Below are 21947 nucleotides of genomic sequence, written 5' to 3'. Positions count from 1 at the left end.
AATATACAGAAAATAAGAGGGAAGGGCAAAATACTAAACCAATCAAGAAAAACCAAGCCATGCAAAATAATTATGCGTGTGTGGGTTTGGTTAAACATGTATTTTCTGGGGCATGAGCACCACAGCAAATTGTTCTTCGCCAACCATGATTCATTGGAAGAGGTCATAAAAGCTGGAGATTCCCAGTGACGTAGAAAGGGACCATTTCACCAGTGAGCAGGGACTTGGAAAGTCATCTGACTGGTGATCACCAGGAGGTTCTGCTGATGTTCCTGCCCCCCCCCCCCCCACCAAAAACAATACACTCTACCAGTAAGTACAGGCTGCAGTGGCATGCCCATTGTATGCTGAACCATCATACTGGACTTCTGCTTAAGGTAAAATTGATCACTTTACTGCTGGTAATTTTAGATGATCATTTGCCGCTGATGTTAAAGCTACATGATATACATTGCCCAGTGGCACTGGCCTCCATTATGAAATGCTTTGAGTGACTGGTGATCAAATGTAGCAAAGCCTGGAGACATAGGACGCATTTCAATTTGCCTACAGATAGAACCAATCCACTGTCCCTCCACTCTGTCCTGACCCACCTGGAGAACAATGCCTCATACGCCAGGCTGCTGTTCATTGACTTCATCTCAGTTTTTTTGGGAATATTTTATTTAAGTTTTAAGAAAATACAGGATATATGACTCAATTATTATTATAACAATAATGCATTGAATATAAAATCATAGAAAAACATTCATAAGATCTGAAAAAATAAGAGAGTCCCTCTTCTCCCAGCACCCCCTCCCCAGATTCAAAACAAAAGGGGACAGACAGCAGGGAATAGATGGAAATAAAAAAGAAATAAAATAGAAAAAAGCAACAGGAGCAAAGTTCGACATCCCATAGTTACATAATTTTAAAAGTATTAAATTTCAAATAATTGACAAATATCAAAATATATCATACAATCTGGGCATTGAAGTAATCTAAATAAGGTTACCAAATTTTGATGAACATAATATATCTATTCCTAAGATTGTAAGTAATCTTCTCAAGGGGAATTCAATTTTGCACTTCCATGTTCCAACAATCAATGTGAAGGAGGGAATCGGATTTCCATGTTACTGCTATACATTTCCTGTCTATTGACAACACAATTTTAATAAATTTAGATTTGCTTCTGGAGAGCTTTTATAACTGCCAAGTTCCCCAGAAGAAACAATTCCAGGTTTAGTGGAAAGTTCACCCCCACAATTTTTGTCAACATTTCCCCCAATTCTATCCAAAAGGGTCTTAATTTTGTGCAAAAGCTGGTGGAATGTAAAAAGGTACCAACATCTATACCACACCTAAAATACCTATCAGAAAATGCTGGTTTATTTTTATGTATCTTTTGAGGTGTGAGATATAATTGGTGCAGAAAATTATAATGTATCAGTCTATGTCTAGAATTAATTAAGGTAGTCATACTATCTTCACATAGATCTGACCAACATTGTGGATTAATTACAATGCCCAAATCTGATTCCCATCTATGTTGTCCAGATTTTGGGCTTTGATCTTGGATCAGAACATATATATTAGAGATAAATTTGTTTGCATTCCCCTTTTGAATTAGAATTTCCATGTCTGAGCATATTGGTAGGACCATTAATGGTTCCCACTTTTCCCTCAAAAAGAATCACAATTGGAGATTGCAGAAGAATGTGTTGTTAGATAAATTATATTGATTTTAAGTCCCTCAAAAGATATAAATTTCCTCTATTGATCATAACCATCTTCAATGCACCGGATATCATGTTGGCACCAGGTGGCCAAGATTCTATTACCCAATGTCATGGGTATTAAACTGTTTTGAGATAGAGGCATCTTTGAGGATAACCCCTCTTTTAGTCTCACAGATTGTTTAATTTCATCCCAAATATAAATTACATGTTTTAATCATGGGTTATTTGTTTTTCTTTTAATTCATTTAAAATTCCATTTATAAATAGATTCTTCTGCCATCTCCTCTCCGACCTTGTGGAAGCCAATTAAAAACAACAAAACAAATTTGTGCAGCTAACTAATTTTTTTTTAATCCAATAATTTTAACCCTCCAAATTTATAATCTCAGATCAATTTATCCATGGAAATTCTAGAAATTTTACCTGACCAAAAGATTGAACGAATATGCCCATAAAGAATGATCAGGTAGTGGGATAGGTAAGGATTGGAAAAAAAAAAGTATTGAAGTCTCAGCATTATCTTCATTTTTACAGAATTTACTCTGCCCAATAATGTGACGGGCAGGTTTACCCACTGAGTAGGTTCTCCTCAATTTTCTTCTGATCTAATCAAAATGTGTTTCAGTAGAAATTATGACTAATGATTTGAATTTTTTCTGCCTATTTATGACTTAATTTTATTGGCCGCTGCCAGCATTGATGCAAAACTTGAATTCTGATTCTGTATTAGCACAGAAGGTGTGTCAAATTCCACAACCTGAAAATTAAGTGCAAAATATTAAAATGATTAAAATAACTTTCTTGCAAAAGCAGGTGAATTTTAAACAATGGTTTGAATCATCTAATAGAACATCACCTAATTTTATTTTTCTTGGGGATGCAGTCATAAGTTGAAGTTGAAGAACACAACAGCACAGCACAGGCCCATCAGCCCTCGAAGTTGTGGCAACCCACATATCCCTAAAAAAGGTACTTAACCCACCCTTCCCCATAACCCTCTATTTTTCCTTCATCCATGTGCCTGTCTAAGAGTCTCTCAAATGCTCCTGCCTCCATCTCCATCTGAGGAAAGGCTTTTCAGGCACTCACAACTCTCTGTGTTTAAAAAAATACTTACTCTTGATGTCTCCCATAAACTTACCTCCCCTACTTTGTGCAAATGTGCTCTGGTGTTTGCTGATCCCGCCCTGGGAATCAGGTGTTGGCTGTCCAACCTATCTATGCCTCCCACAATCTTGTAGACGGCTATTGAATCTCCTCTCATCCTTCTATGTTCCAAAGAGAAAAGTCCCAGCTCTGCTAAGCTTGCCTCATTAAACTTGTTTTCCAATCCAGGCAACATTCTGGTAAATCTCCTCTACACGTTTCCTATAATAAGGTGACCAGAACTGAAGACAATATTCCAAGTGTGATCTCACCAGAGATTTGTAGAATTGCAACATGACCTCTCTATTCCTAAACTCAATCCCTCTATTAAGGAAACCCAGCATCCCAAAGGCCTTCTTAACTATCTATCAATATGTGCGGCAATCTTGAGGGATGTACGGATTTGAATCCCAAGGTTCATCCACACTCCTAAGTAACTGACTATTAACCCTGTACTCACTCTTCTCATGTATTATTTTCAGTTTTGCATTCAATTATCCAAAGGCTATCTGGTCATTAAGTAATTTCAAGGGTATTAATAATAAAAACACTAGCTTGATGCATTTCTGCAATAATAAGATCAAAAAATGTTAGTTTACTCACCTTTCCATCATCCATAACCAGAATTCTGTCACATTCCAGAATTGTGTTTATTCGATGTGCAATTGTTAGTATTGTGCAGTCTTTGAATGCTGCTCTAATAGTGTGTTGAATCAATGAATCTGTTTCTAAATCAATGGAGGCTGTCGCTTCATCTAACATTATTATCTAATGGATAAATTTTACAAAACAATTAGTCATAGGAAAGGAAAAGAACACTGGACAATGAAGATTTTGCTTCCTGAACACTTTTGGGTGTATTTTATGGATTACGGACTGCTGATCACAAAACTCACCCTTACATTTTCCTATCGCACATCTTTGTAATTTCCTGTCTTATTTTAAGTCTACTTCAAGCATCCAAAACTGTGAAGCGCAACATGTCATTGAAAATTAACTTTCTGCATTTGCAGTTGATCTTTCCCGCTGATCTTGGTGCAGTCGGTGACGTACATGATGAAAGGTTTCACCAGGACACTGCGACCATGGAAAAGCATCAGCAGGGCATCTGGCCAACTATTGTTGGACACTGACACAAGAGGCATCAGAGGCTGAGTTCAAACGGAAATCAGCTGCAAAACATTTTTAGGTCAGTTGAACTCTCACAATGTGTGAGCATCATTATGTGATTAAGCAGGCTAAATTCAATAAAAGTTAATTTAATGTTTCTCCAACTTCCTACATGAAACAGCAAATCTGAAATTACCTTCAAGTTCTTCTTGAAGTTGTCCCCATTTTATTTTTCAGGAAGCAAACCTTTTTGTCCAGTGTAATTGATGTAACTATTTTTCCCCACATACTGTACTTGGTATACCCTAATGCAGATCACAGGCACTGGATAACTTTGGAGTGAAAACATTTATAAGACATAAATTTAGCATTGGACTGTGCAGACTTTGTACAATGATAATGAGTTGTCATACACAAATTCAATGTATATATGCACCAAAATTTTTACTTGCTCCAGCCAAACAGTTGTAAATAAACAAATTACTGTATGGAAAGAGAGAGAAAATGTAAAAGATAGATAAAAATTTACAGTTACAGTAGTGCAAAATGAAAGTGGTATTTGAACTGAGTAGATGGGCCTTTTTGTGGTACTGGAGTAGTTTATGACTAGGGTATTAAGGGGAGATTCAAAAGCCTGTAAAGCTGTTGAATAAAACTCTTCAATGAGGAAGTTAAAGTTCCACTGATTTAAAAGAAATACATTGAATTTCTGACTACAGTTTTGTTTCACATGCATATACAGATTGATAGTAATAATTAGATTGTTAACAGGAACCTGCATATTTTACTTTAAATGACCCAGTTTATTTCATTTAATTTTTTTACAAGTGAATTTTTGTCAATAACGACGGAAGATATTTGAACAAGGAATTCATTTTGTGGATAGCAAGCTACGAAAAGTATGATAAATTAGTCTATTATGGGGAAGTTCTATTTTTGCATAATGGAATTAATAACATTTAAATTGTGGTTATTTAAACCATTCTGTCAAACACAATAACCTGAGATCAGTGCAAGGGTAGCAGAACAATGGATTTCAAGATCAATAACTGTTTGACAGCGACAAGACATTTTTTGAGAATATCCGTACTACCTTGATTTTTTTTCATCCTCTTGTCGAATTTCGAGTTTATCCTACCTTTGAATTCCTCAGAAGTGCTCGTGCCATGCAGAGCAATTGACGCTCACCAACAGAGAAATTGTCTCCATTTTCAATCACCTCTGATTCCAGTTTCTTTGGAAGCTTTGTTACCTGCAAAATAATATTTTTTTGCGATTAACACTAAACAATAATTTTATTTCTCAGAAAATGAGTTTATTTTCAATGCCAACTGTTAACTAGTGTGTAGGCAAATACCCTGATCACAGAATTCTTACAATCATATAGCATGCTAGAAGCTATCCAAGCCAGTAGTTCATAGCCTCTTTTTCCACTGGCATCGCAGTTAATTGGCTGTGCAGTGTCATGGGATAGGAATCCCTTTGTGCTGTTTCCACCGGGCCACCCTTAACTGGGACACTACTTGCTTTTCCACTGAACACAACTCATCCCCGGGAATCGGAGTGTTCTACCTTCAACTGGAAATAGGTGAATTTCTGCTGTCCCTTTTCCACTCGTTTTATCAGCACGCTGGCATCAGCAAATGCTGGAGATATGAGTAGGGGGTAGAGGTGATTAATCCCCAACGTGAAATGACATAATTTGACACCAGTGTTCAGTCAGTGTTCCTTTTCCACTGGACCCTGTCCCAGTAAATTCCCAGTTAATTCCTGGGACAAGAGGCTCATGTTGACTGCAAATTCTCATCCAGACTGATCCTACTTCATTCTTGTCAATTTCTGTTCAATTCCTCCCCCCAACCTCACCCAGATTCTACCACTCACTACAAATTAGGGCTAATTGACCTGACAACTAGAATATTTTGGTGATATGGGAGTCAACTACAGCACCTAAAAAAAAATACCTACACTATCACAGGGAAAATATGCAATCTCCACACAGAGGCCAGGAATGAATGAGGGTCTCCAGAGCTGTAAGGCAGTGGCTCTGCCAAATGCACCACTTTGCCACCCCTACAGATTATCTATGAATTATCTAAATTGCCCTAATCTACAAAGTAAGGGGTACTAGCTCTCCTACAGTAAAATCTGAATTGTGGTTTTCTAAGATAACAATAAATATTTTCATTGTACAGTATATTTTATCAAGATTACTATTTATATTCACTGGGCCATGTTTTTAGAGGTTGCATGTGGACAGGTGATAAACTTTTGAAGTAGAGATGGTTCAATAATAAACGTATGGTAGAGCAATACAGATTTTAGCAAACATATTAATGCACACTAATTTGCAAGTTGGTCCATAAAGAGATTTGATAAAAACATCTGAGCTACCAAGTGCACTGAGGTAAATAGTAAACCTATTCTGCTACCTCAATAGTTTCTGAATACATCTTATCAAAATAATTTATAAATCCATACCAAATGTGAATATGAGAAAAATATATTAGTGAAATTAGGGAAAAATTGTTTAAAATATACCATATCCTTCATGTAGGTCCTTTCAAGAGCATCCCAAATTGCATCCTCTTTGTACTTCCCAAAAGGGTCTAAATTGTATCTGTGGAAAGAGTGCAGAATTTATTCCTGATCCATTATAAAAAGAATGACTAATAGTTTAAGGTGCCCATTGAGAAAGCTATGATACTTAGACTTAGTTTCATAACATCCGAAACATTTTTTCCAGGTAATAAAACCAGCTGTGGCTTATGATAAAGCCCAATTCCCACAAAAATAAAGTGCACCTGGATTTGATATTATAAATAAACGAAATTGTAATATTGAAAATTATTTTCTTAACTTTTCCTACTCATTATTCCCACTACCCTGTTCTTCAATTGTATGATGTGCCTAAAGTTGTAAAGTCTTTTGAACCTTGCCTCAGAACTTGTAGGGAATTGCATCAGTACTATGTGGAAAACATCTAAATCAAGGCCACAGATTTTTGTGAGAATTACATAAATGTTCATCTCTGCTTGGTAATCCCAGGTGCACAACATAATGGGCAGTATGGCTAGTGTCCTGGTTAGCACAATGCTACCTCAGTGCCAGTGATCAATCCAATTCTTTCTGTAAGGAGTTTGTATGTTCTCCCAGTGACTGCATGGATTTCATCTGGGTGCTCCAGTTTCATCCCATGTTCCAAAGACGTTGGTTAATTGGTCACATGGGTGTATTTGGGCAGTGCAGGCTTGTGGTCCATGAAGGCCTGTTATCTCGCCATATTTCTATTTAAAAAATTTTTTTAAATAATGTCATATGTTCTGTACTGAAGCCAGTGAAATTGAATTTCAGAAGTGGATTGGAATGTATGATTACTACTATATCTTCTTCCTATACAGTCCATTAAGACTGAAAATAACTTGCTCCAGATTGACGAATTCTGAGCAGGACCTCAGCAGATCAGGCAGCATCTATAGAGGGAGAGATAGCAAAGGTTTTGGGATGATTCCTGTATCAGGCATAACAATGCAGAGGGATGGGAGAGGAAGGCAGGAACTGGCAGATGAACAGTAGAACTACTGTAGGCGAGGCGGGAAATGATGTGCAGATGCGATATTTTGTATCATCTACTTCAGTAAACAAATCGACAATGACTTGGCACTCAGCCTCCGAATGTGTGCGTACACATTGCAGCAGAAGCTGAGGTATCCTTCGAATCTGCAGTGGAGCTGACGTACATCGAACACTTTCCAATTGATCCGACAGACTATTCCAGTGGGAAGTCTGTGGAAGGTGAAATGTAGCCATACAGGCAAAGATGCAGTCTTGCTTGACACCATTCTGCACTGTGATTGGGTTTTTCAAGGACCTCTTCATTACAATTATACTTGCCTGCTATATAACAGTGTGAATGGTTTTTTTTATGGAGCCAAATTTGGGAAGGATGTTTCACAGTCCTCCTCAAATGATGGATCAAGGCTTTGTGGGATTGAAAAAGGCCATTGAATTACATTCCATGTCCCTCTGACTAAGCAGAATCCCCACAGTGGGCCCTTTCAAATTGCCTTGTAAAATGGGGTTAACCGGGCAATTTACTCGGTTGAAGACCAAGGCTATTTGAAAGGGCCAAATCAGACAAGCCTGGTCAAAATCTGCCCGGGTCCTAGACCTACCTTGGAGATGGTCATGGAATCCAGTAAAACCTACTAAGGCGTCCTCCTCTGCTGACGTGAAAGGGGAAATGGCACAACTGGTAAATCTCGTGGTGTGAGTATATCACGGGGATCCCCGGGCTGGCTCAATGCAGGATCAATAGCTGTCTTCCTTACCCATAATTAACTACACCCCTGGAATCACTCTGCCAGAGCAGTTCCAGCAGTGTGGGGGATTATGGGTAACAAAGAAGGCCATTGCTCCCACATTGAACCGTCATCGCGAATCAGAGCAACACATCATGGCCAGCAACCTCCCACGTTCACGGCAGCAGTACATTGCAGCACATCACCTTCCATTCATGGCAGCACCCCTCTCCTTCGTTATTTTCGGGGTGGTTTCCATACCCGATTAGGGTTTTAATTATTTGGACATCTGGCAGCACTGCTGCCAAGTCGGGTTAGATGAGGAGAGTTGCAGGGGAGGGGGCGATGGCGAATGACTGCCGAGAGCAGGGGACAAATGAAAGGGGGTGAGTTGGGGGAATTTAGGAGAATTCTAAATAGAAAGGCCACAGAAAGAACACAGGGAACAGCCCCTGTGAGGCTGCCTGTGAGTGCATGACACGTCACTGATGGCATTGCTGGGGTGGGATTTCCCCTTAAATCACTGAGTGATCAATTTAGCAGGAGAATTAACCTGCAGTTTAAAAGGAGTAGGAGGTACCAACTAATCAGTAATCTCACCTGGGTCCTAGGAGGGCTACCCAGGTGCAGCAATTTTAGAAGGCCCAATGATTCAAGGAGCAAATCTTCAACCACTGGAAAGAGGTTGCTAAGGAGAGTCCTGTTAACAAGAAGACTCCTCTGTAGTTGCTGCAATAAAGTCTGTCCCATTTCATTGGTTGTGATTATGGCAGCTCTAACCCCTCTGGTACGTCCTCTATTAAAGGCTTGGGAGATGAGGCTGTAAATTTGTGAGGTTGTGAATTGAATTTGCTACTCGAGAATATATTTACCAACCATTTGGAAAAGAGAGATTAAGTTCGCACCAAATATCAAGGACTGGAAAATACTGTTTTGTTGGGTTGTACTTGTGCAATCGCATGACAATCGCTTGACTTGACTAGTTACTTGTCCTATTCTATTTCATAAGAATATAGGTGACATGGTTCACATAGCACTCCATGCAATGGTATTACCGCATAAATAACCTTGGTTCAAATCTGCCGCTGTCTGCAAGGTGTTTGTATGGGCTTTCATCCGGGCCTCCTCCCACATTCCAAAAACATACAGGGTTGGTATATTATTTGATAATGTGGGTCATTTGGGCGGTTCAGGCTGTGGACTGGAAGGGCCTGTTACCATGCCGGATCTCGAAATTAAATTTAAAATTAAATGAAAAAGCGTGTGAATTTGAATTAGATTCGTAGAATCAAATGGCTGAGAAATGGGTTCTCAATATACTGTGTGTGATAGTATAGATCTATCACCAATGTATATAGTGTATATAGTTACAGTATCTAGACTGTGCTTACAGCGATTGGCTGAGAGCTAAGCCACGCCTACTGTCTGGGCCTTAAAGGGTTGTGTCCCTAGCCGGGTCAGATCATTCCGGACTGGTCGGCCACCTGTGAAGAGCTCCTGTCTTTTGCTAATAAAAGCCTTGGTTTGGATCAACAAGTCTTTGGTTCTTTCGACGAGCTGTGTACTTTCTGACTTTTTTGCTCAAGCATACTATTCCCATTAGGAGTAAGACAGGGAAGTCATGATAAAATAGCATGTATTGATTTTGATATATAGTAATTTTGGTTACGTATGTAATTTTTTACGTGCCGATAAAATAATATTTGAAAAAAAAACAGGGAAGTCTGCAGACACCATGGCTGAAGTAAATACACAATGCTGGAGGAACTCAGCAGGTCAAAAAATGAGGACTGAGCCCAAGCGCTCTGTCTTCGAGGGGGGGGAAGGTCAGAGAGGATGGTAAAGACCAAAGCAGGGATCAGAGTGGGAGTCGAACTGCTAAGTTTCTCCAGCATTGTGTTTTTCCACTATTCCCATTTGTTGACATTAATTCTATCTCTTTCTAAGCCCTGCCTATTCAAGTGCCTGTGTTAATCCTCTTCAACATGGAGAGAGAGCATGTGAGAGTCAGTGGAAAGGTCTGGATAGGAAGAATTGGAGAACCTTCGATTATTCAGAGTAAAATCGTGTGCAGAATATTAAAATTATGAAAAATCCCATCAGCAGAAGATATGAGAACCAGAGAATATTGAATTTAGGTCATTAACAAAAGAACAAAAGGTGATACCTGTACAAGAATATACTTTTTATAAGACAATATCTGATCTGAAATTTACTGCCTGAAAGTGTGCTGTGAGGAGATTAAAATGATCACTTTTGAAAGAGAATAAGGGTATAACTTGGAGGGCCTCCGAGGAATACTTGGAGAATGAGACTAAATAAGATGCTCTTCTGGAGATCATACCAGCCAAATGATAATTCAGTGCTTTAACCATCCCATATCTCCACAACTCTAAATGATATTGTTGAAAAACTGGGAATAGTTCTTAGTAAATCCAAGGAAACTACATTCCACACAAAATGAATCATGGAGATAATTAAATGTAAAGCAAGACTGTATTATACTATCAATAATTAGCAATTATGGAATTCTTCCTACCTCACTGTACCAAAAAACAGAACTGGATCTTGTGGAATGATTGAAAGTTTACTTCTTAGTTCTTCCAGTTTAAGAGTGCAAATATCAATGTTGTCAATCAGGATCGTCCCCATAGCAGGTTCAACAAGTCGAAACAATGCAACGCTCAATGATGACTTCCCTGTAAAGATAAACTTTTTAGTCGATTGTATGATATCTAAATCATATCAATGAGCTAATTCAAGATTTCTGGAAGAAAAGATTGTGTTCTTTCATTACAGTTAAGGAATAGGAAGAGTTACGTTCTTAAATTTATATTAAATTATGCGTTCATGTCAATGCCAATTAAAAAAAGAAACTCGTGTGTACAGTAGATAAGAAAGAAAAACAGCAGGCATATCAGGGTCTTCATATATTGACAAAGAAGGAAGTACCAATGCATCTAAGTTCAGGAATCAATATAGGTTATCCAAGCAAGATGAGAGGGAATATTTGGGGAAAAGTGTCTGTACATGACCATCACTCACAACATTTTTAGTTAAAAAGGTTGAATAAACAAGGCCTTTGAATATCTTACCAGATCCTGTTCTTCCAACAATTCCAATTTTTTCCTTGGCTTCTATGTTTAAATTTAATCCCTTTAGGACTATTGGCGTATTTTCTCTGTATTTCATCTGATAATCCTTAAAAATGATTTCACCACAACCTGGCCAGTTATTGGGAGCGTTTGACATTATAGCATGAAGAGGAGTTTCTGGAACACAAATCTGATAGAGATAATTGTACATAACAAATGAAACAAACATATTGAAATGAACTGGGATTCAGAATTTATTTCTGCCCTTATATGCTCACCTGTATATATTCCATTATTCGTTCTACAGATAAGAATCTGGATTCTGTTTCAATTCCCATTTGTATGCATATATGCAACAATCCTGTCAGCTATGGGCACAGAACATTTCAAATTAAAATATATACTTGTGACATGATTAATATGAATAAAAAAAGTAAATAAATAGAGTAGCTCTGAATATATTAAATAGGCAGAGAAAATTAACATCTCAAAAGGATACCCACTGTGTCTGCTGGTTGAAAAAGAGCCACTGAACCTAACCCACTTTCCAGCACTAGTCTCATAATTGTAAATCATGGTTCGTTAAGAATGAATTCAGATAACAGTGATGAAAATTTCTGCCTCTACCAGTCTATTAAGTAATGGATTCTAAAGCCAATCACTCTCTATGTGATTTATTTCCCCATGCCCTTTAATTGAATAAGATGAGTCAATTGCCAAGGTCTTTCTTTGAGAGTAATCGATTTACCTATTCTTCAGACTGCCAAAAATAAAAACACGCTAGTGCTGGAGGATCTCAGCAGGTCTCGCAGGGTCCATAGGAGGTAAAGATATAGAACCAACGTATCTGGCCTCAAACAATGGACCCTTCAACACCTGCTGAGGACCTCCAGAACTAGCATGTTTTTACTACAATCACAGAGTCTGCAGTCTCTTTAGAATGACAATGGCTGAAATTGTTAGGCACAAACGCCAGCAAATAGTTTTTCTTCGACATTACTGCATATAAATCAGTTTGAATTCCAGGATGGTTATAGTATGGAACTAGGCCATGGTCCACTCACCCCCAGACCTCTTCATAGGTTCCAAAGATGGACCAAAGAACTGAGTTCCAGAGGTAAGTAGAGAGTAACTGTCCTTCACACCAAAGCAGTATTGAAGCATCAATGTGCTCTGGTAATACTAAATTCAATGTGAACCAAAGGGAAAACAGTTCAGTGTTTGGTCATAGTTCACACAATCGTGTCTGCCTGTCCCGCATCGGACTTGTCAGCCACAAACAAGCCTGCAGCTGACGTGGACTTTTTACCCCCTCCATAAATCTTCGTCCGCGAAGCCAAGCCAAAGAAGACACAAGGGAAGATGATTTTGGTGGTTGAAGATCAATCATCTCAGCCTCAGGACAGCACTGGAGGGTTTCCCCAAGGCAGTGTCCAAGGAGCAATCATCTTCAGCTGCTTCATCAATGCCCTACCTTCCACCACAAGGTCTGAATTAAGGATATTCTCTGATTCTTGCATGTTATTCAATTATGTTCACAAGTCCTCAGTAAATGAGAGGCTGAAATGCGGGCATGGGCTGAAAGTGGGATGTAACATTTGTGCTACAAAAGAGGCTAGCAATCAAACCCTTGGCATTCAAAAGTAAATGAGAAACTGCAGATGCTGTAAAACTGGAACAACACACAAAAAGCTGGAGGAACTCAGTGGATCTCTGGCTATTCCTTGTGAAGGATTACACCCCAAGATGTTGACTCCCTATTGCTGCCTGATCTCCCGCATGCTGTGTGTTTAATCCTTGACATTCAATGGAATTACCTCCAACTAAACCAAAAACAGAAAAGCTGGAAATACTCAGCAGACCAAGAGGCAACTATGGAAAGAGAAACAAATTTAACTTAATACATGAAAGACTGTTACATGGGAGATATCCTGGGTCTGGATATTTTCCTTTGTGTGAGATATTATTCCACATGGATTCTCTTTGATGCATTGTACCAGGGCACCTTGATGCCACATCTGTTCAATAAAATTTGTAAAGCTGAAAGTGACATCAGTGTACACCCAGAGACATTTAAATTTACTAATTGAGTCAGAGATCAGGAAATTAGAATGTCAATGACACGATCTTGTCTCCAACCCACACTTAAACAAACCTGACTGCCTGCCATTTATCCTCAGGATTTTAGAAGCAAGTTAATCATGTTAGATTTATATACAATCAATAAACTTTACAAAATGAAAGACATTTATGTGTCTGTTGATGAAAGATTTGCAACATTTTCCTCTATTGAAGAAGCATTGTCTTACGTATCTGAAGACAAATTTATTGGTAATTCTGAAAATTTGGGTACCTTACCACTGTAAAGATTCAACAACATATTGTCTTGCATTTTATACAGCTGGGTTAGATTTTGCCATTTCAATGAATATGATTTGAAATATATTAATGTTCTCTTCCATGACACAATAGGATGTGAGTTGGTTGTAGCATAGCACAGACCATTTTTTTTAACAATCTTAGGTCAAGGTAGTATTTTTATTATCAATCTGTTCTTCTCAAATCCAATGTCTTTTCACTGATAAAAAAAACCTGTTAAATTGCTTTTGTCACAATTATATTGACATGTATTATCCCAGAAACCCTTTATTTGTTCTTCAAGAGATAATAGGATAAATGAGACCAGTAAAATTGAATTAGTTTCCTCACCTGAATAGCATATGATAAAGCAAGGCCCTTGTTTGATGCAGGAATTGAATCAGGACTTAAGATGACAAAGAGAGCCACAATAAAAGTTACAATAGAAGTAAGGAAATCGATCCTCACAACAAGCCATCGCATGGAACAATGGAATAATAACAAATGGCTAGAATTCTTATCACCCAACTCTTTAAATCTGTAAAAGTTCAAAATACACCACTTTTATAAATTTAGATCGAAACAATAGTTTGCCTGTCAAAAATCAATCAGGCTCTTATGATAAGTACGATATCAGAAATATAAAACTCTACTTACCGTTCAATAAAATCATTTGCTTTATTATAGGCGTGTATGGTACTCAGACCTTGAATACTTGAGTTGATGTGAGAGAACCAGGGGGACCTGCTAATATTTTCCACTCTCTTCAATTCCCTGATCGCATTTCGAAAGAATCTACAAAATAAAAATAGTGTTCATTTTTTTTGGTGCTGATTTAGAAAACAGAACATTACAGCACAGAAAACAGGCCCTTTAGCCCTTCCAGTGTGTGCTGAACTGTTATTCTGCCTAGTCCCACTGACTTTCCCCAGACCACAGCCTTCTAAACCCCTGCCATCCATGTGCCTGTCCCAATTTTTTTTCTTAAATGTGAAAATCAAGCCCACATTCTCCACTTCAGCTGGCAGCTCATTCCCACCACTCTGGTGTGAAGTTCTCCCAATGTTCCCCCTAAATTTTTACCCTTTCACACTTAACCCATGTCATCTGGTTTGTATCTCACCTACCTCAGTGGAAAAAGCCTCCTAGCATTTACTCTATCTATACCCCTCATAATTTTATGTACCTCCTTTAAATCTTCCCTCATTCTTCTGTGCTCCATGGAATAAAGTCCTAACCTGTTTAACCTTTCCCTGTAATTCATTTCCCAAAGTCCCAGCACTTTCCTAGTAAATCTTCTCTGCACGTTTTTAATCCTATTGATATCTCTCCTGTAGTTGGGTGACCTAAACTACACATAATGCTCCATATTTGGCCTCACCGATGTCTTAAACAACTTTACCATAAATCAGGGGAGGCATCGCAGGCTGTGCCCCCCATACAGTCAGGGCCACCCCCACTCCCTCCTACGCCTCTAGGTTGACGTATGCTAGCGACTCTCCACCCGCTACGGCTGTGTCACTAGCGTGTGTCAAGCAATAAAAGGATTGTCCTCGTGTTCCACATTGGAAAGGTGGATGGTGTTAACGATGGGAAGGTCCCAACTAGCACCCCCCCCCCACCCATTGAACGAGACCCCATCTAACACACTAATTTTCCCCTCTAACATACGTCCTCATGCCAACCCTGCCATGACTTCCCAACTCCGATACTCAATAATTTGATTTCTGAAGATAATATGTCAAAAGCTCTCTTTACAACCCTATCTGCCCATGATGCCACTTTTAGGGGATTGTGTATCTGTATTCTCAGATCCCTCTGTTCGACTGCACTCCTCAGTCCCTTACCATTTACCATGTATGTCCTTTCTTAGTTTGCCTTTCCAAAATGCAACATCTCACACTTGTCTGAATTAAATTCCATCTGCCATTTATCATCCCATTTTTCCAACTGAACCAAATCCTCCTGCAAGCTTTGAAAACCTTCCTCGCTGTCCACAACACGTCCAATCTTTGTGTCATCTTCAAACTTGCTGATCCAATTTACCACATTATCATTTCTTACTGATTTTTAAATTATTCTCTCACTTCATAGATGTCAAAATAAATGAGCCTGATGTGAGATTTCTGCAAACGTAGCTAGCTCTTCGAGATGTAATGTATATGAAGATCTCAACACCTAAGTGCTTGGATAACTGGTGGGCTGAGAGTGACTGAATCTCTTCCACATTGTGGTGCATCTGTGGAAAGAGGAATATTTATCTTATGTTTGTAATCTTTTAACATCTATTTTTCTTTCTAAAATAATTGTGTAGACTTGCCTTTCCTTTTTAGAAATAATAGCATTAAAATTCAGCTGCAGATTTCTTGGAAGTGTGCACATCGGGAATTGAACAGGAAAATAGTTGAGTGCTTTCTACAAATGCTCAGAATAAAACATGGACTTCATTTGGAATGTTGTTGAAGATTTCATTTATTAATTAGAATTGTAATTGGAGCACATTGGGAAATGAATGTCTTTTTTTTAAATGAAATTATCCTTTTTATTTTATTGAATTAGGACATTTTAAAAGTACAATATTTCCCTGGTTACTGGGAATGTTCATCGAATTATTTGGGCATACTTTTCCTGATTTACCTATAGAATTACATCTTAGTCAGCGCTCCATGTACAAGAATAAAAGCACAATGCTGGAGAAACTCAGTAGGTCAAACGGTGTACTTAATAGAGCAAAGATAAAAATGCAGACTGATGTTTCGGGAACACCGTTTGACCTGCTGAGTTTCTCGAGCTTCAACCACAGTATCTGCAGACTTTCGTGTTTTATTTCTTACTCAATGTGCAAGACATGTTTTGCACACTGCTTTCATTGAGAGGTCAAATCTATTTAAGTGTATGGTGATACCAATTTCTGAAAATTGTCCAAATGTAATTGACAGTCCCTTTTAATTGGGTTCTAAGGAAAGAAATGATTCATTGCTTTGTAAGTTTTTTTTTTTTTTTTTTCTTTGGCTTGGCTTCGCGGACGAAGATTTATGGAGGGGGTAAAAAGTCCACGTCAGCTGCAGGCTCGTTTGTGGCTGACCAGTCCGATGCGGGACAGGCAGACACGATTGCAGCGGTTGCAAGGGAAAATTGGTTGGTTGGGGTTGGGTGTTGGGTTTTTCCTCCTTTGCCTTTTGTCAGTGAGGTGGGCTCTGCGGTCTTCTTCAAAGGAGGCTGCTGCCCGCCAAACTGTGAGGCGCCAAGATGCACGGTTTGAGGCGTTATCAGCCCACTGGCGGTGGTCAATGTGGCAGGCACCAAGAGATTTCTTTAGGCAGTCCTTGTACCTTTTCTTTGGTGCACCTCTGTCACGGTGGCCAGTGGAGAGCTCGCCATATAATACGATCTTGGGAAGGCGATGGTCCTCCATTCTGGAGACGTGACCCATCCAGCGCAGCTGGATCTTCAGCAGCGTGGACTCGATGCTGTCGACCTCTGCCATCTCGAGTACCTCGACGTTAGGGGTGTGAGCGCTCCAATGGATGTTGAGGATGGAGCGGAGACAACGCTGGTGGAAGCGTTCTAGGAGCCGTAGGTGGTGCCGGTAGAGGACCCATGATTCGGAGCCGAACAGGAGTGTGGGTATGACAACGGCTCTGTATACGCTTATCTTTGTGAGGTTTTTCAGTTGGTTGTTTTTCCAGACTCTTTTGTGTAGTCTTCCAAAGGCGCTATTTGCCTTGGCGAGTCTGTTGTCTATCTCATTGTCGATCCTTGCATCTGATGAAATGGTGCAGCCGAGATAGGTAAACTGGTTGACCGTTTTGAGTTTTGTGTGCCCGATGGAGATGTGGGGGGGCTGGTAGTCATGGTGGGGAGCTGGCTGATGGAGGACCTCAGTTTTCTTCAGGCTGACTTCCAGGCCAAACATTTTGGCAGTTTCCGCAAAGCAGGACGTCAAGCGCTGAAGAGCTGGCTCTGAATGGGCAACTAAAGCGGCATCATCTGCAAAGAGTAGTTCACGGACAAGTTTCTCTTGTGTCTTGGTGTGAGCTTGCAGGCGCCTCAGATTGAAGAGACTGCCATCCGTGCGGTACCGGATGTAAACAGCGTTTTCATTGTTGGGGTCTTTCATGGCTTGGTTCAGCATCATGCTGAAGAAGATTGAAAAGAGGGTTGGTGCGAGAACACAGCCTTGCTTCACGCCATTGTTAATGGAGAAGGGTTCAGAGAGCTCATTGCTGTATCTGACCCGACCTTGTTGGTTTTCGTGCAGTTGGATAATCATGTTGAGGAACTTTGTAAGTAATTTGTAAGTAAATATAGTCATTGTACAGAATCAGAATTTATTGTCATGAATATGGAAAGGAGATCGAGGGATAGGGAGAGAGAGAGAGAGAGACTCAGCGGAGGGTTTTAACAGGTCAATGTTAATGTTAACTGGCTGTAGTGCCCAGATGGAATACCTTGATGAAGGGCTAAGGCCCAAAATGTTGGCTACCCTTTATTCTGATAGTAAAAACACACCCAGTGTCTTCATACTTTCCTGATAAATTCAATTTTGTTAGATGCTTTAAATATGACTCTCTTATTGGACAATTGATCAAGAGTTGTGAGTTCAAATCCCACTGTGGCAGCAATGAAATTTAAATCCTAGTTACATTTGAAATAAAAATAAACAAAACTGCTCCGTAACGGTAGCTATGACACAGCTGAACTGTTCAAACAAATCTGGTGCATTAATATACTTCAGAAAAGGAATCTGCCATCCTCAATTACTCTGCCATATATGTAACTCTGGACTTCTGATGGGCTTAACTCCTAATTGTCTTATAAGTCCAGGGCCATGAATTGATTAGAATAATAAATAGAACTAACCTGAAAAATGGAACAAATATTACAACTATGATTGCCACTGCAATGAGTAGGTATGGAAACACTACTGCCAAGGTTACTACTGTGAGGATTACATTCAATATTTGCTGCAGGAAATTCTCAGCCTGAAAAGGTAGTCTTGCATCCACTTCATCTATGTCCTTGGAGAAACGGTTGATAATCCTTCCAATTGGGGTAGTGTCAAAAAACCTCATTGGACAATGTGAGATCTTTGGATCAAAGAGAAAAGAAATGCCATTATGACAGATTAAGGTTTCAAGGCCGAGTTGACCTGAAATTTATTCAAGTGTTTTTCTATGTTGTAAACACATTTTGACTGCCTATTCATTGAACGAGTTATGTTACATATCAGTTTATACACACCATCCATTTATAGTTTCTCTTGTTTCTATATGTCTATACAACTACATGTCTGGAAAAATAATTCAGGCATATATTTTATTTAATATAAAACTGCAATGCAATATCAGATAATACAAAATGCCAAACATATTCCATTCAGTTGTGAGCAGTGGAAGGTGCCCTGTGCATGTATGCCAACCAGTAATCATACAAACCTAATGGAGCAATTCTTGGTCTCATGGCAAGGAGTAAAAACACACCAAAGTGCTAGAGGACCTCAGCCGCTCTTTTCAGCATCTAAAAGAGACAATGATATATTGCCGACATTTCAGTCCTGAGCCCTTTTTCAAGGTATGAGCCAGAAGCAAGAAATCTCAGAAAGTCTCAGAATAAAAACAATTCCTCGAAGAAGGGCTCAGGCTCGAAATGTCAGCAATATATCTTTGCCTCCTACAGACACTGAAAAGACCAGCTGAGGTCCATCCACCATTTTGGTGTGTTTCTACTACAATCTGCAGACTTTCATGTTTTACTCATGGCAAGGAGATCCAAGACAATTCGAAACAAGACTTTGAAACCTCTTGCACAATCTTGAAACTCCTGCGGCCTTGTCCCTAAATATAGTCTTGATGAACGCAAAGGGCCTTCAAGTTGAAATTTTTACTCTCTTTCACTTCCCTCCGATTTGGCCTGACCTCCTGGAATTTTGTGCATTTTCTGCTTTATTCCTGCACCTTTCAAGTCACCTCATCTGATATCATGACATGGAATGAACGTAATGGGTGACCTGATAAAATGTATAAATAATGAGAGACATTGAGAGAGTGGATGGTCAGAATCTTCTCCCCAGGCCAAAAGCAATGAACACTCGAGGACATATTTAAGGCGAGAGGGAGGAAAGTTAATGGAAATGTGCAGGGACAATATTTAAAACAGAGAGTTGTAGATACTTGGAGATGCTGGCAAAGTAAAGAAGCTCTTAGTTAAAGATGCAGTAACTTAACTAATGACGATTTTAGCAACCAGCAACATACACAACCCATGTATTTATCTGGCCTCACATTGTGAGCCATGTACAACTCCAAGATCTCTGCGAATCACTCCCAAATAATAACCCCTGGCCTGGACTCGTAATAGTCCAGAAGGATGAGGGGAGTGGTGGGCATCTCATTGAAACATACCAAATATTGAAAGAGCTGGATAGACTAAACATGGAGAATAAAAAATGGGAGAGTCTAAGATTAGAGGCCTAAGCCTCAGAATAAAAAGCTCATTCCTTTAGAACAGAGATGAGATTTCTTACGCCAGAACGTAGTGAATCTGTGGGTTATCACCACAGATGTTTGTGGAGGCTGTCATTTAGTAGATTTAAAGCAGAGGTTGATAGCTCTTAATTAGCAATATGCTAGATGTTTTGTGTGGAAAATCAGGAAAATGGGGTTGAAAGGAAGAATACATCATCCAAGATTCAAATGGAATTGTAGACTCAATGTGCCAAATAGCCTATTTCTGTTTCTTTCTCTTATAGTCTACACCTTGGATTTAATGTGGATGAGTGGAAAAGGTACCTCATCTACCAACATACAATATTTGAGGGAAATTAATTTTGTCCCTCTCCTACTTAACTTCTTTCCATACTTGTGTAGGTTGTTCCCTAATCACTTTCAGAGAATTACTCAAACATAAGATTCAGTGAGCTGCTTCCCTTGTAGACAGTGAGAGACAGGCAGGCAGTCAGACTGGCACAGCAATTAGCATGGCTCCTTTATGGGTCCAGAGGACTGGGTTTAATCCTGACTCCAAGTCCTGTTTGTGTGAAGTTTACATGTTCTCTCAACGATGGCTTGGATTTCTACCATCTGTTCTGGTCACCTTCCATATCTCAAAGAGTTCAGAAATGGAAGAATTTCCAGGGTTATAAAGCTAGTGGAGATGTTAAAAGTAAAATGGGATTTGACAACAAAGACAAGGATTTTAATGTACTGAGTGAGTCAGATTAGAGGCAGTGAGCATGGAGGTGATTGATGAATGGGACTTGATCCAATTTGGATAAATGCTGCAGAAATTTTGCTGATGCCTTTTTTGTGGAACATAGATTGTAGTTCCAAACAATATATAATATCTCAGGGTTTTAATTGTTGCCTGGAGTCTTGCAGGTACATTGGAACATTTGTCATGTAAAATGCATAGGTTAAATTGACTTGACTGGATGCTTTTGCTCATCTCTGTACTTCTGACTTGACAGAAACTGTGTTGAATTGCTGAATTTGCAGAAGCTGACCATCGATGACTAAATTTAGATACTTTCTGGAGTAGGGCTTTGAATGAAGTCTGACATAAGAGGCTCCAGCGAGGGATCCTGCAAGTAAGCCATGAATCACACAAGTGAATTATAGGCCCTTTCCTGGTGAGGGCAGCTTCTTGAAATCAGGCACTGCTGCAATTGTCCACCCATTGATTTTAATGCAACTGTTATATTCAATAATACAGTCTACTGTGAGTAAGTGATTGCCATTACTGTCACATTGGATATTGATAAATATATACTGTCTAATGCTAATATGTCTGACAAATATATTAATCTATTTTATTGTTTATGCAATTCATTTAGCAAAAATACTTCCGTGTAAAAACTGCACATAACCACTGTTATTAAAGTGTTAGTATATTAATTAGAATTTTGACAAGAGTTGTGCCAACTGAAGCAGTAATTCTGACAGAAAACAAATACCTCCACCGCCCCCCCCCCCCTCCCAAATGTTCTGAAGCTGGTTTGATGGAAACTGTGAGTCTGTTTCAGAAAAAAAGACTGAATAATGCAAACAATGAAATTACAGTTTGAGAAGAGGAAGGCATGCACTAAATTTCTGGAACAGGACTACAAAGTACATAAAATAAGAAATAGAAACTGGGGATGAGAGATTTGGCTCCTTTCTGCCTAATCCATTGCTGAATAAAATTGTGGCCAATATTTCTTTCAATTTTTTTTTCAG

General features: G+C 39.1%; 1 protein-coding gene across 5 annotated transcripts in view; it reads right to left on the bottom strand.

The window, feature by feature from the left end:
- Window positions 1-641: 641 nt before the first annotated feature.
- The window catches only part of abcc12 (ATP-binding cassette, sub-family C (CFTR/MRP), member 12), an 80024-nt gene continuing 58718 nt past the window's right edge, over window positions 642-21947 (bottom strand). For all 5 annotated transcript variants that reach the window (XM_069901662.1, XM_069901665.1, XM_069901664.1 and 2 more), the window contains 10 exons: window positions 18595-18821; window positions 14389-14526; window positions 14083-14269; window positions 11652-11741; window positions 11374-11563; window positions 10818-10977; window positions 6519-6597; window positions 5116-5229; window positions 3471-3635; window positions 642-2478 (listed from right to left, as the gene is read on the bottom strand). In XM_069901662.1, the coding sequence (XP_069757763.1) occupies window positions 2386-2478; window positions 3471-3635; window positions 5116-5229; window positions 6519-6597; window positions 10818-10977; window positions 11374-11563; window positions 11652-11741; window positions 14083-14269; window positions 14389-14526; window positions 18595-18821 (1443 nt within the window). In that variant the 3' untranslated portion in view covers window positions 642-2385. The remainder of the gene's footprint in view (window positions 2479-3470; window positions 3636-5115; window positions 5230-6518; window positions 6598-10817; window positions 10978-11373; window positions 11564-11651; window positions 11742-14082; window positions 14270-14388; window positions 14527-18594; window positions 18822-21947) is intronic.

This window comes from Narcine bancroftii, chromosome 10, assembly GCF_036971445.1.
Source record: "Narcine bancroftii isolate sNarBan1 chromosome 10, sNarBan1.hap1, whole genome shotgun sequence".
Taxonomy (NCBI): domain Eukaryota; kingdom Metazoa; phylum Chordata; class Chondrichthyes; order Torpediniformes; family Narcinidae; genus Narcine; species Narcine bancroftii.
Note: the sequence above shows the minus strand (reverse complement) of the source record. Positions and strands in the feature narration are given on the sequence as shown.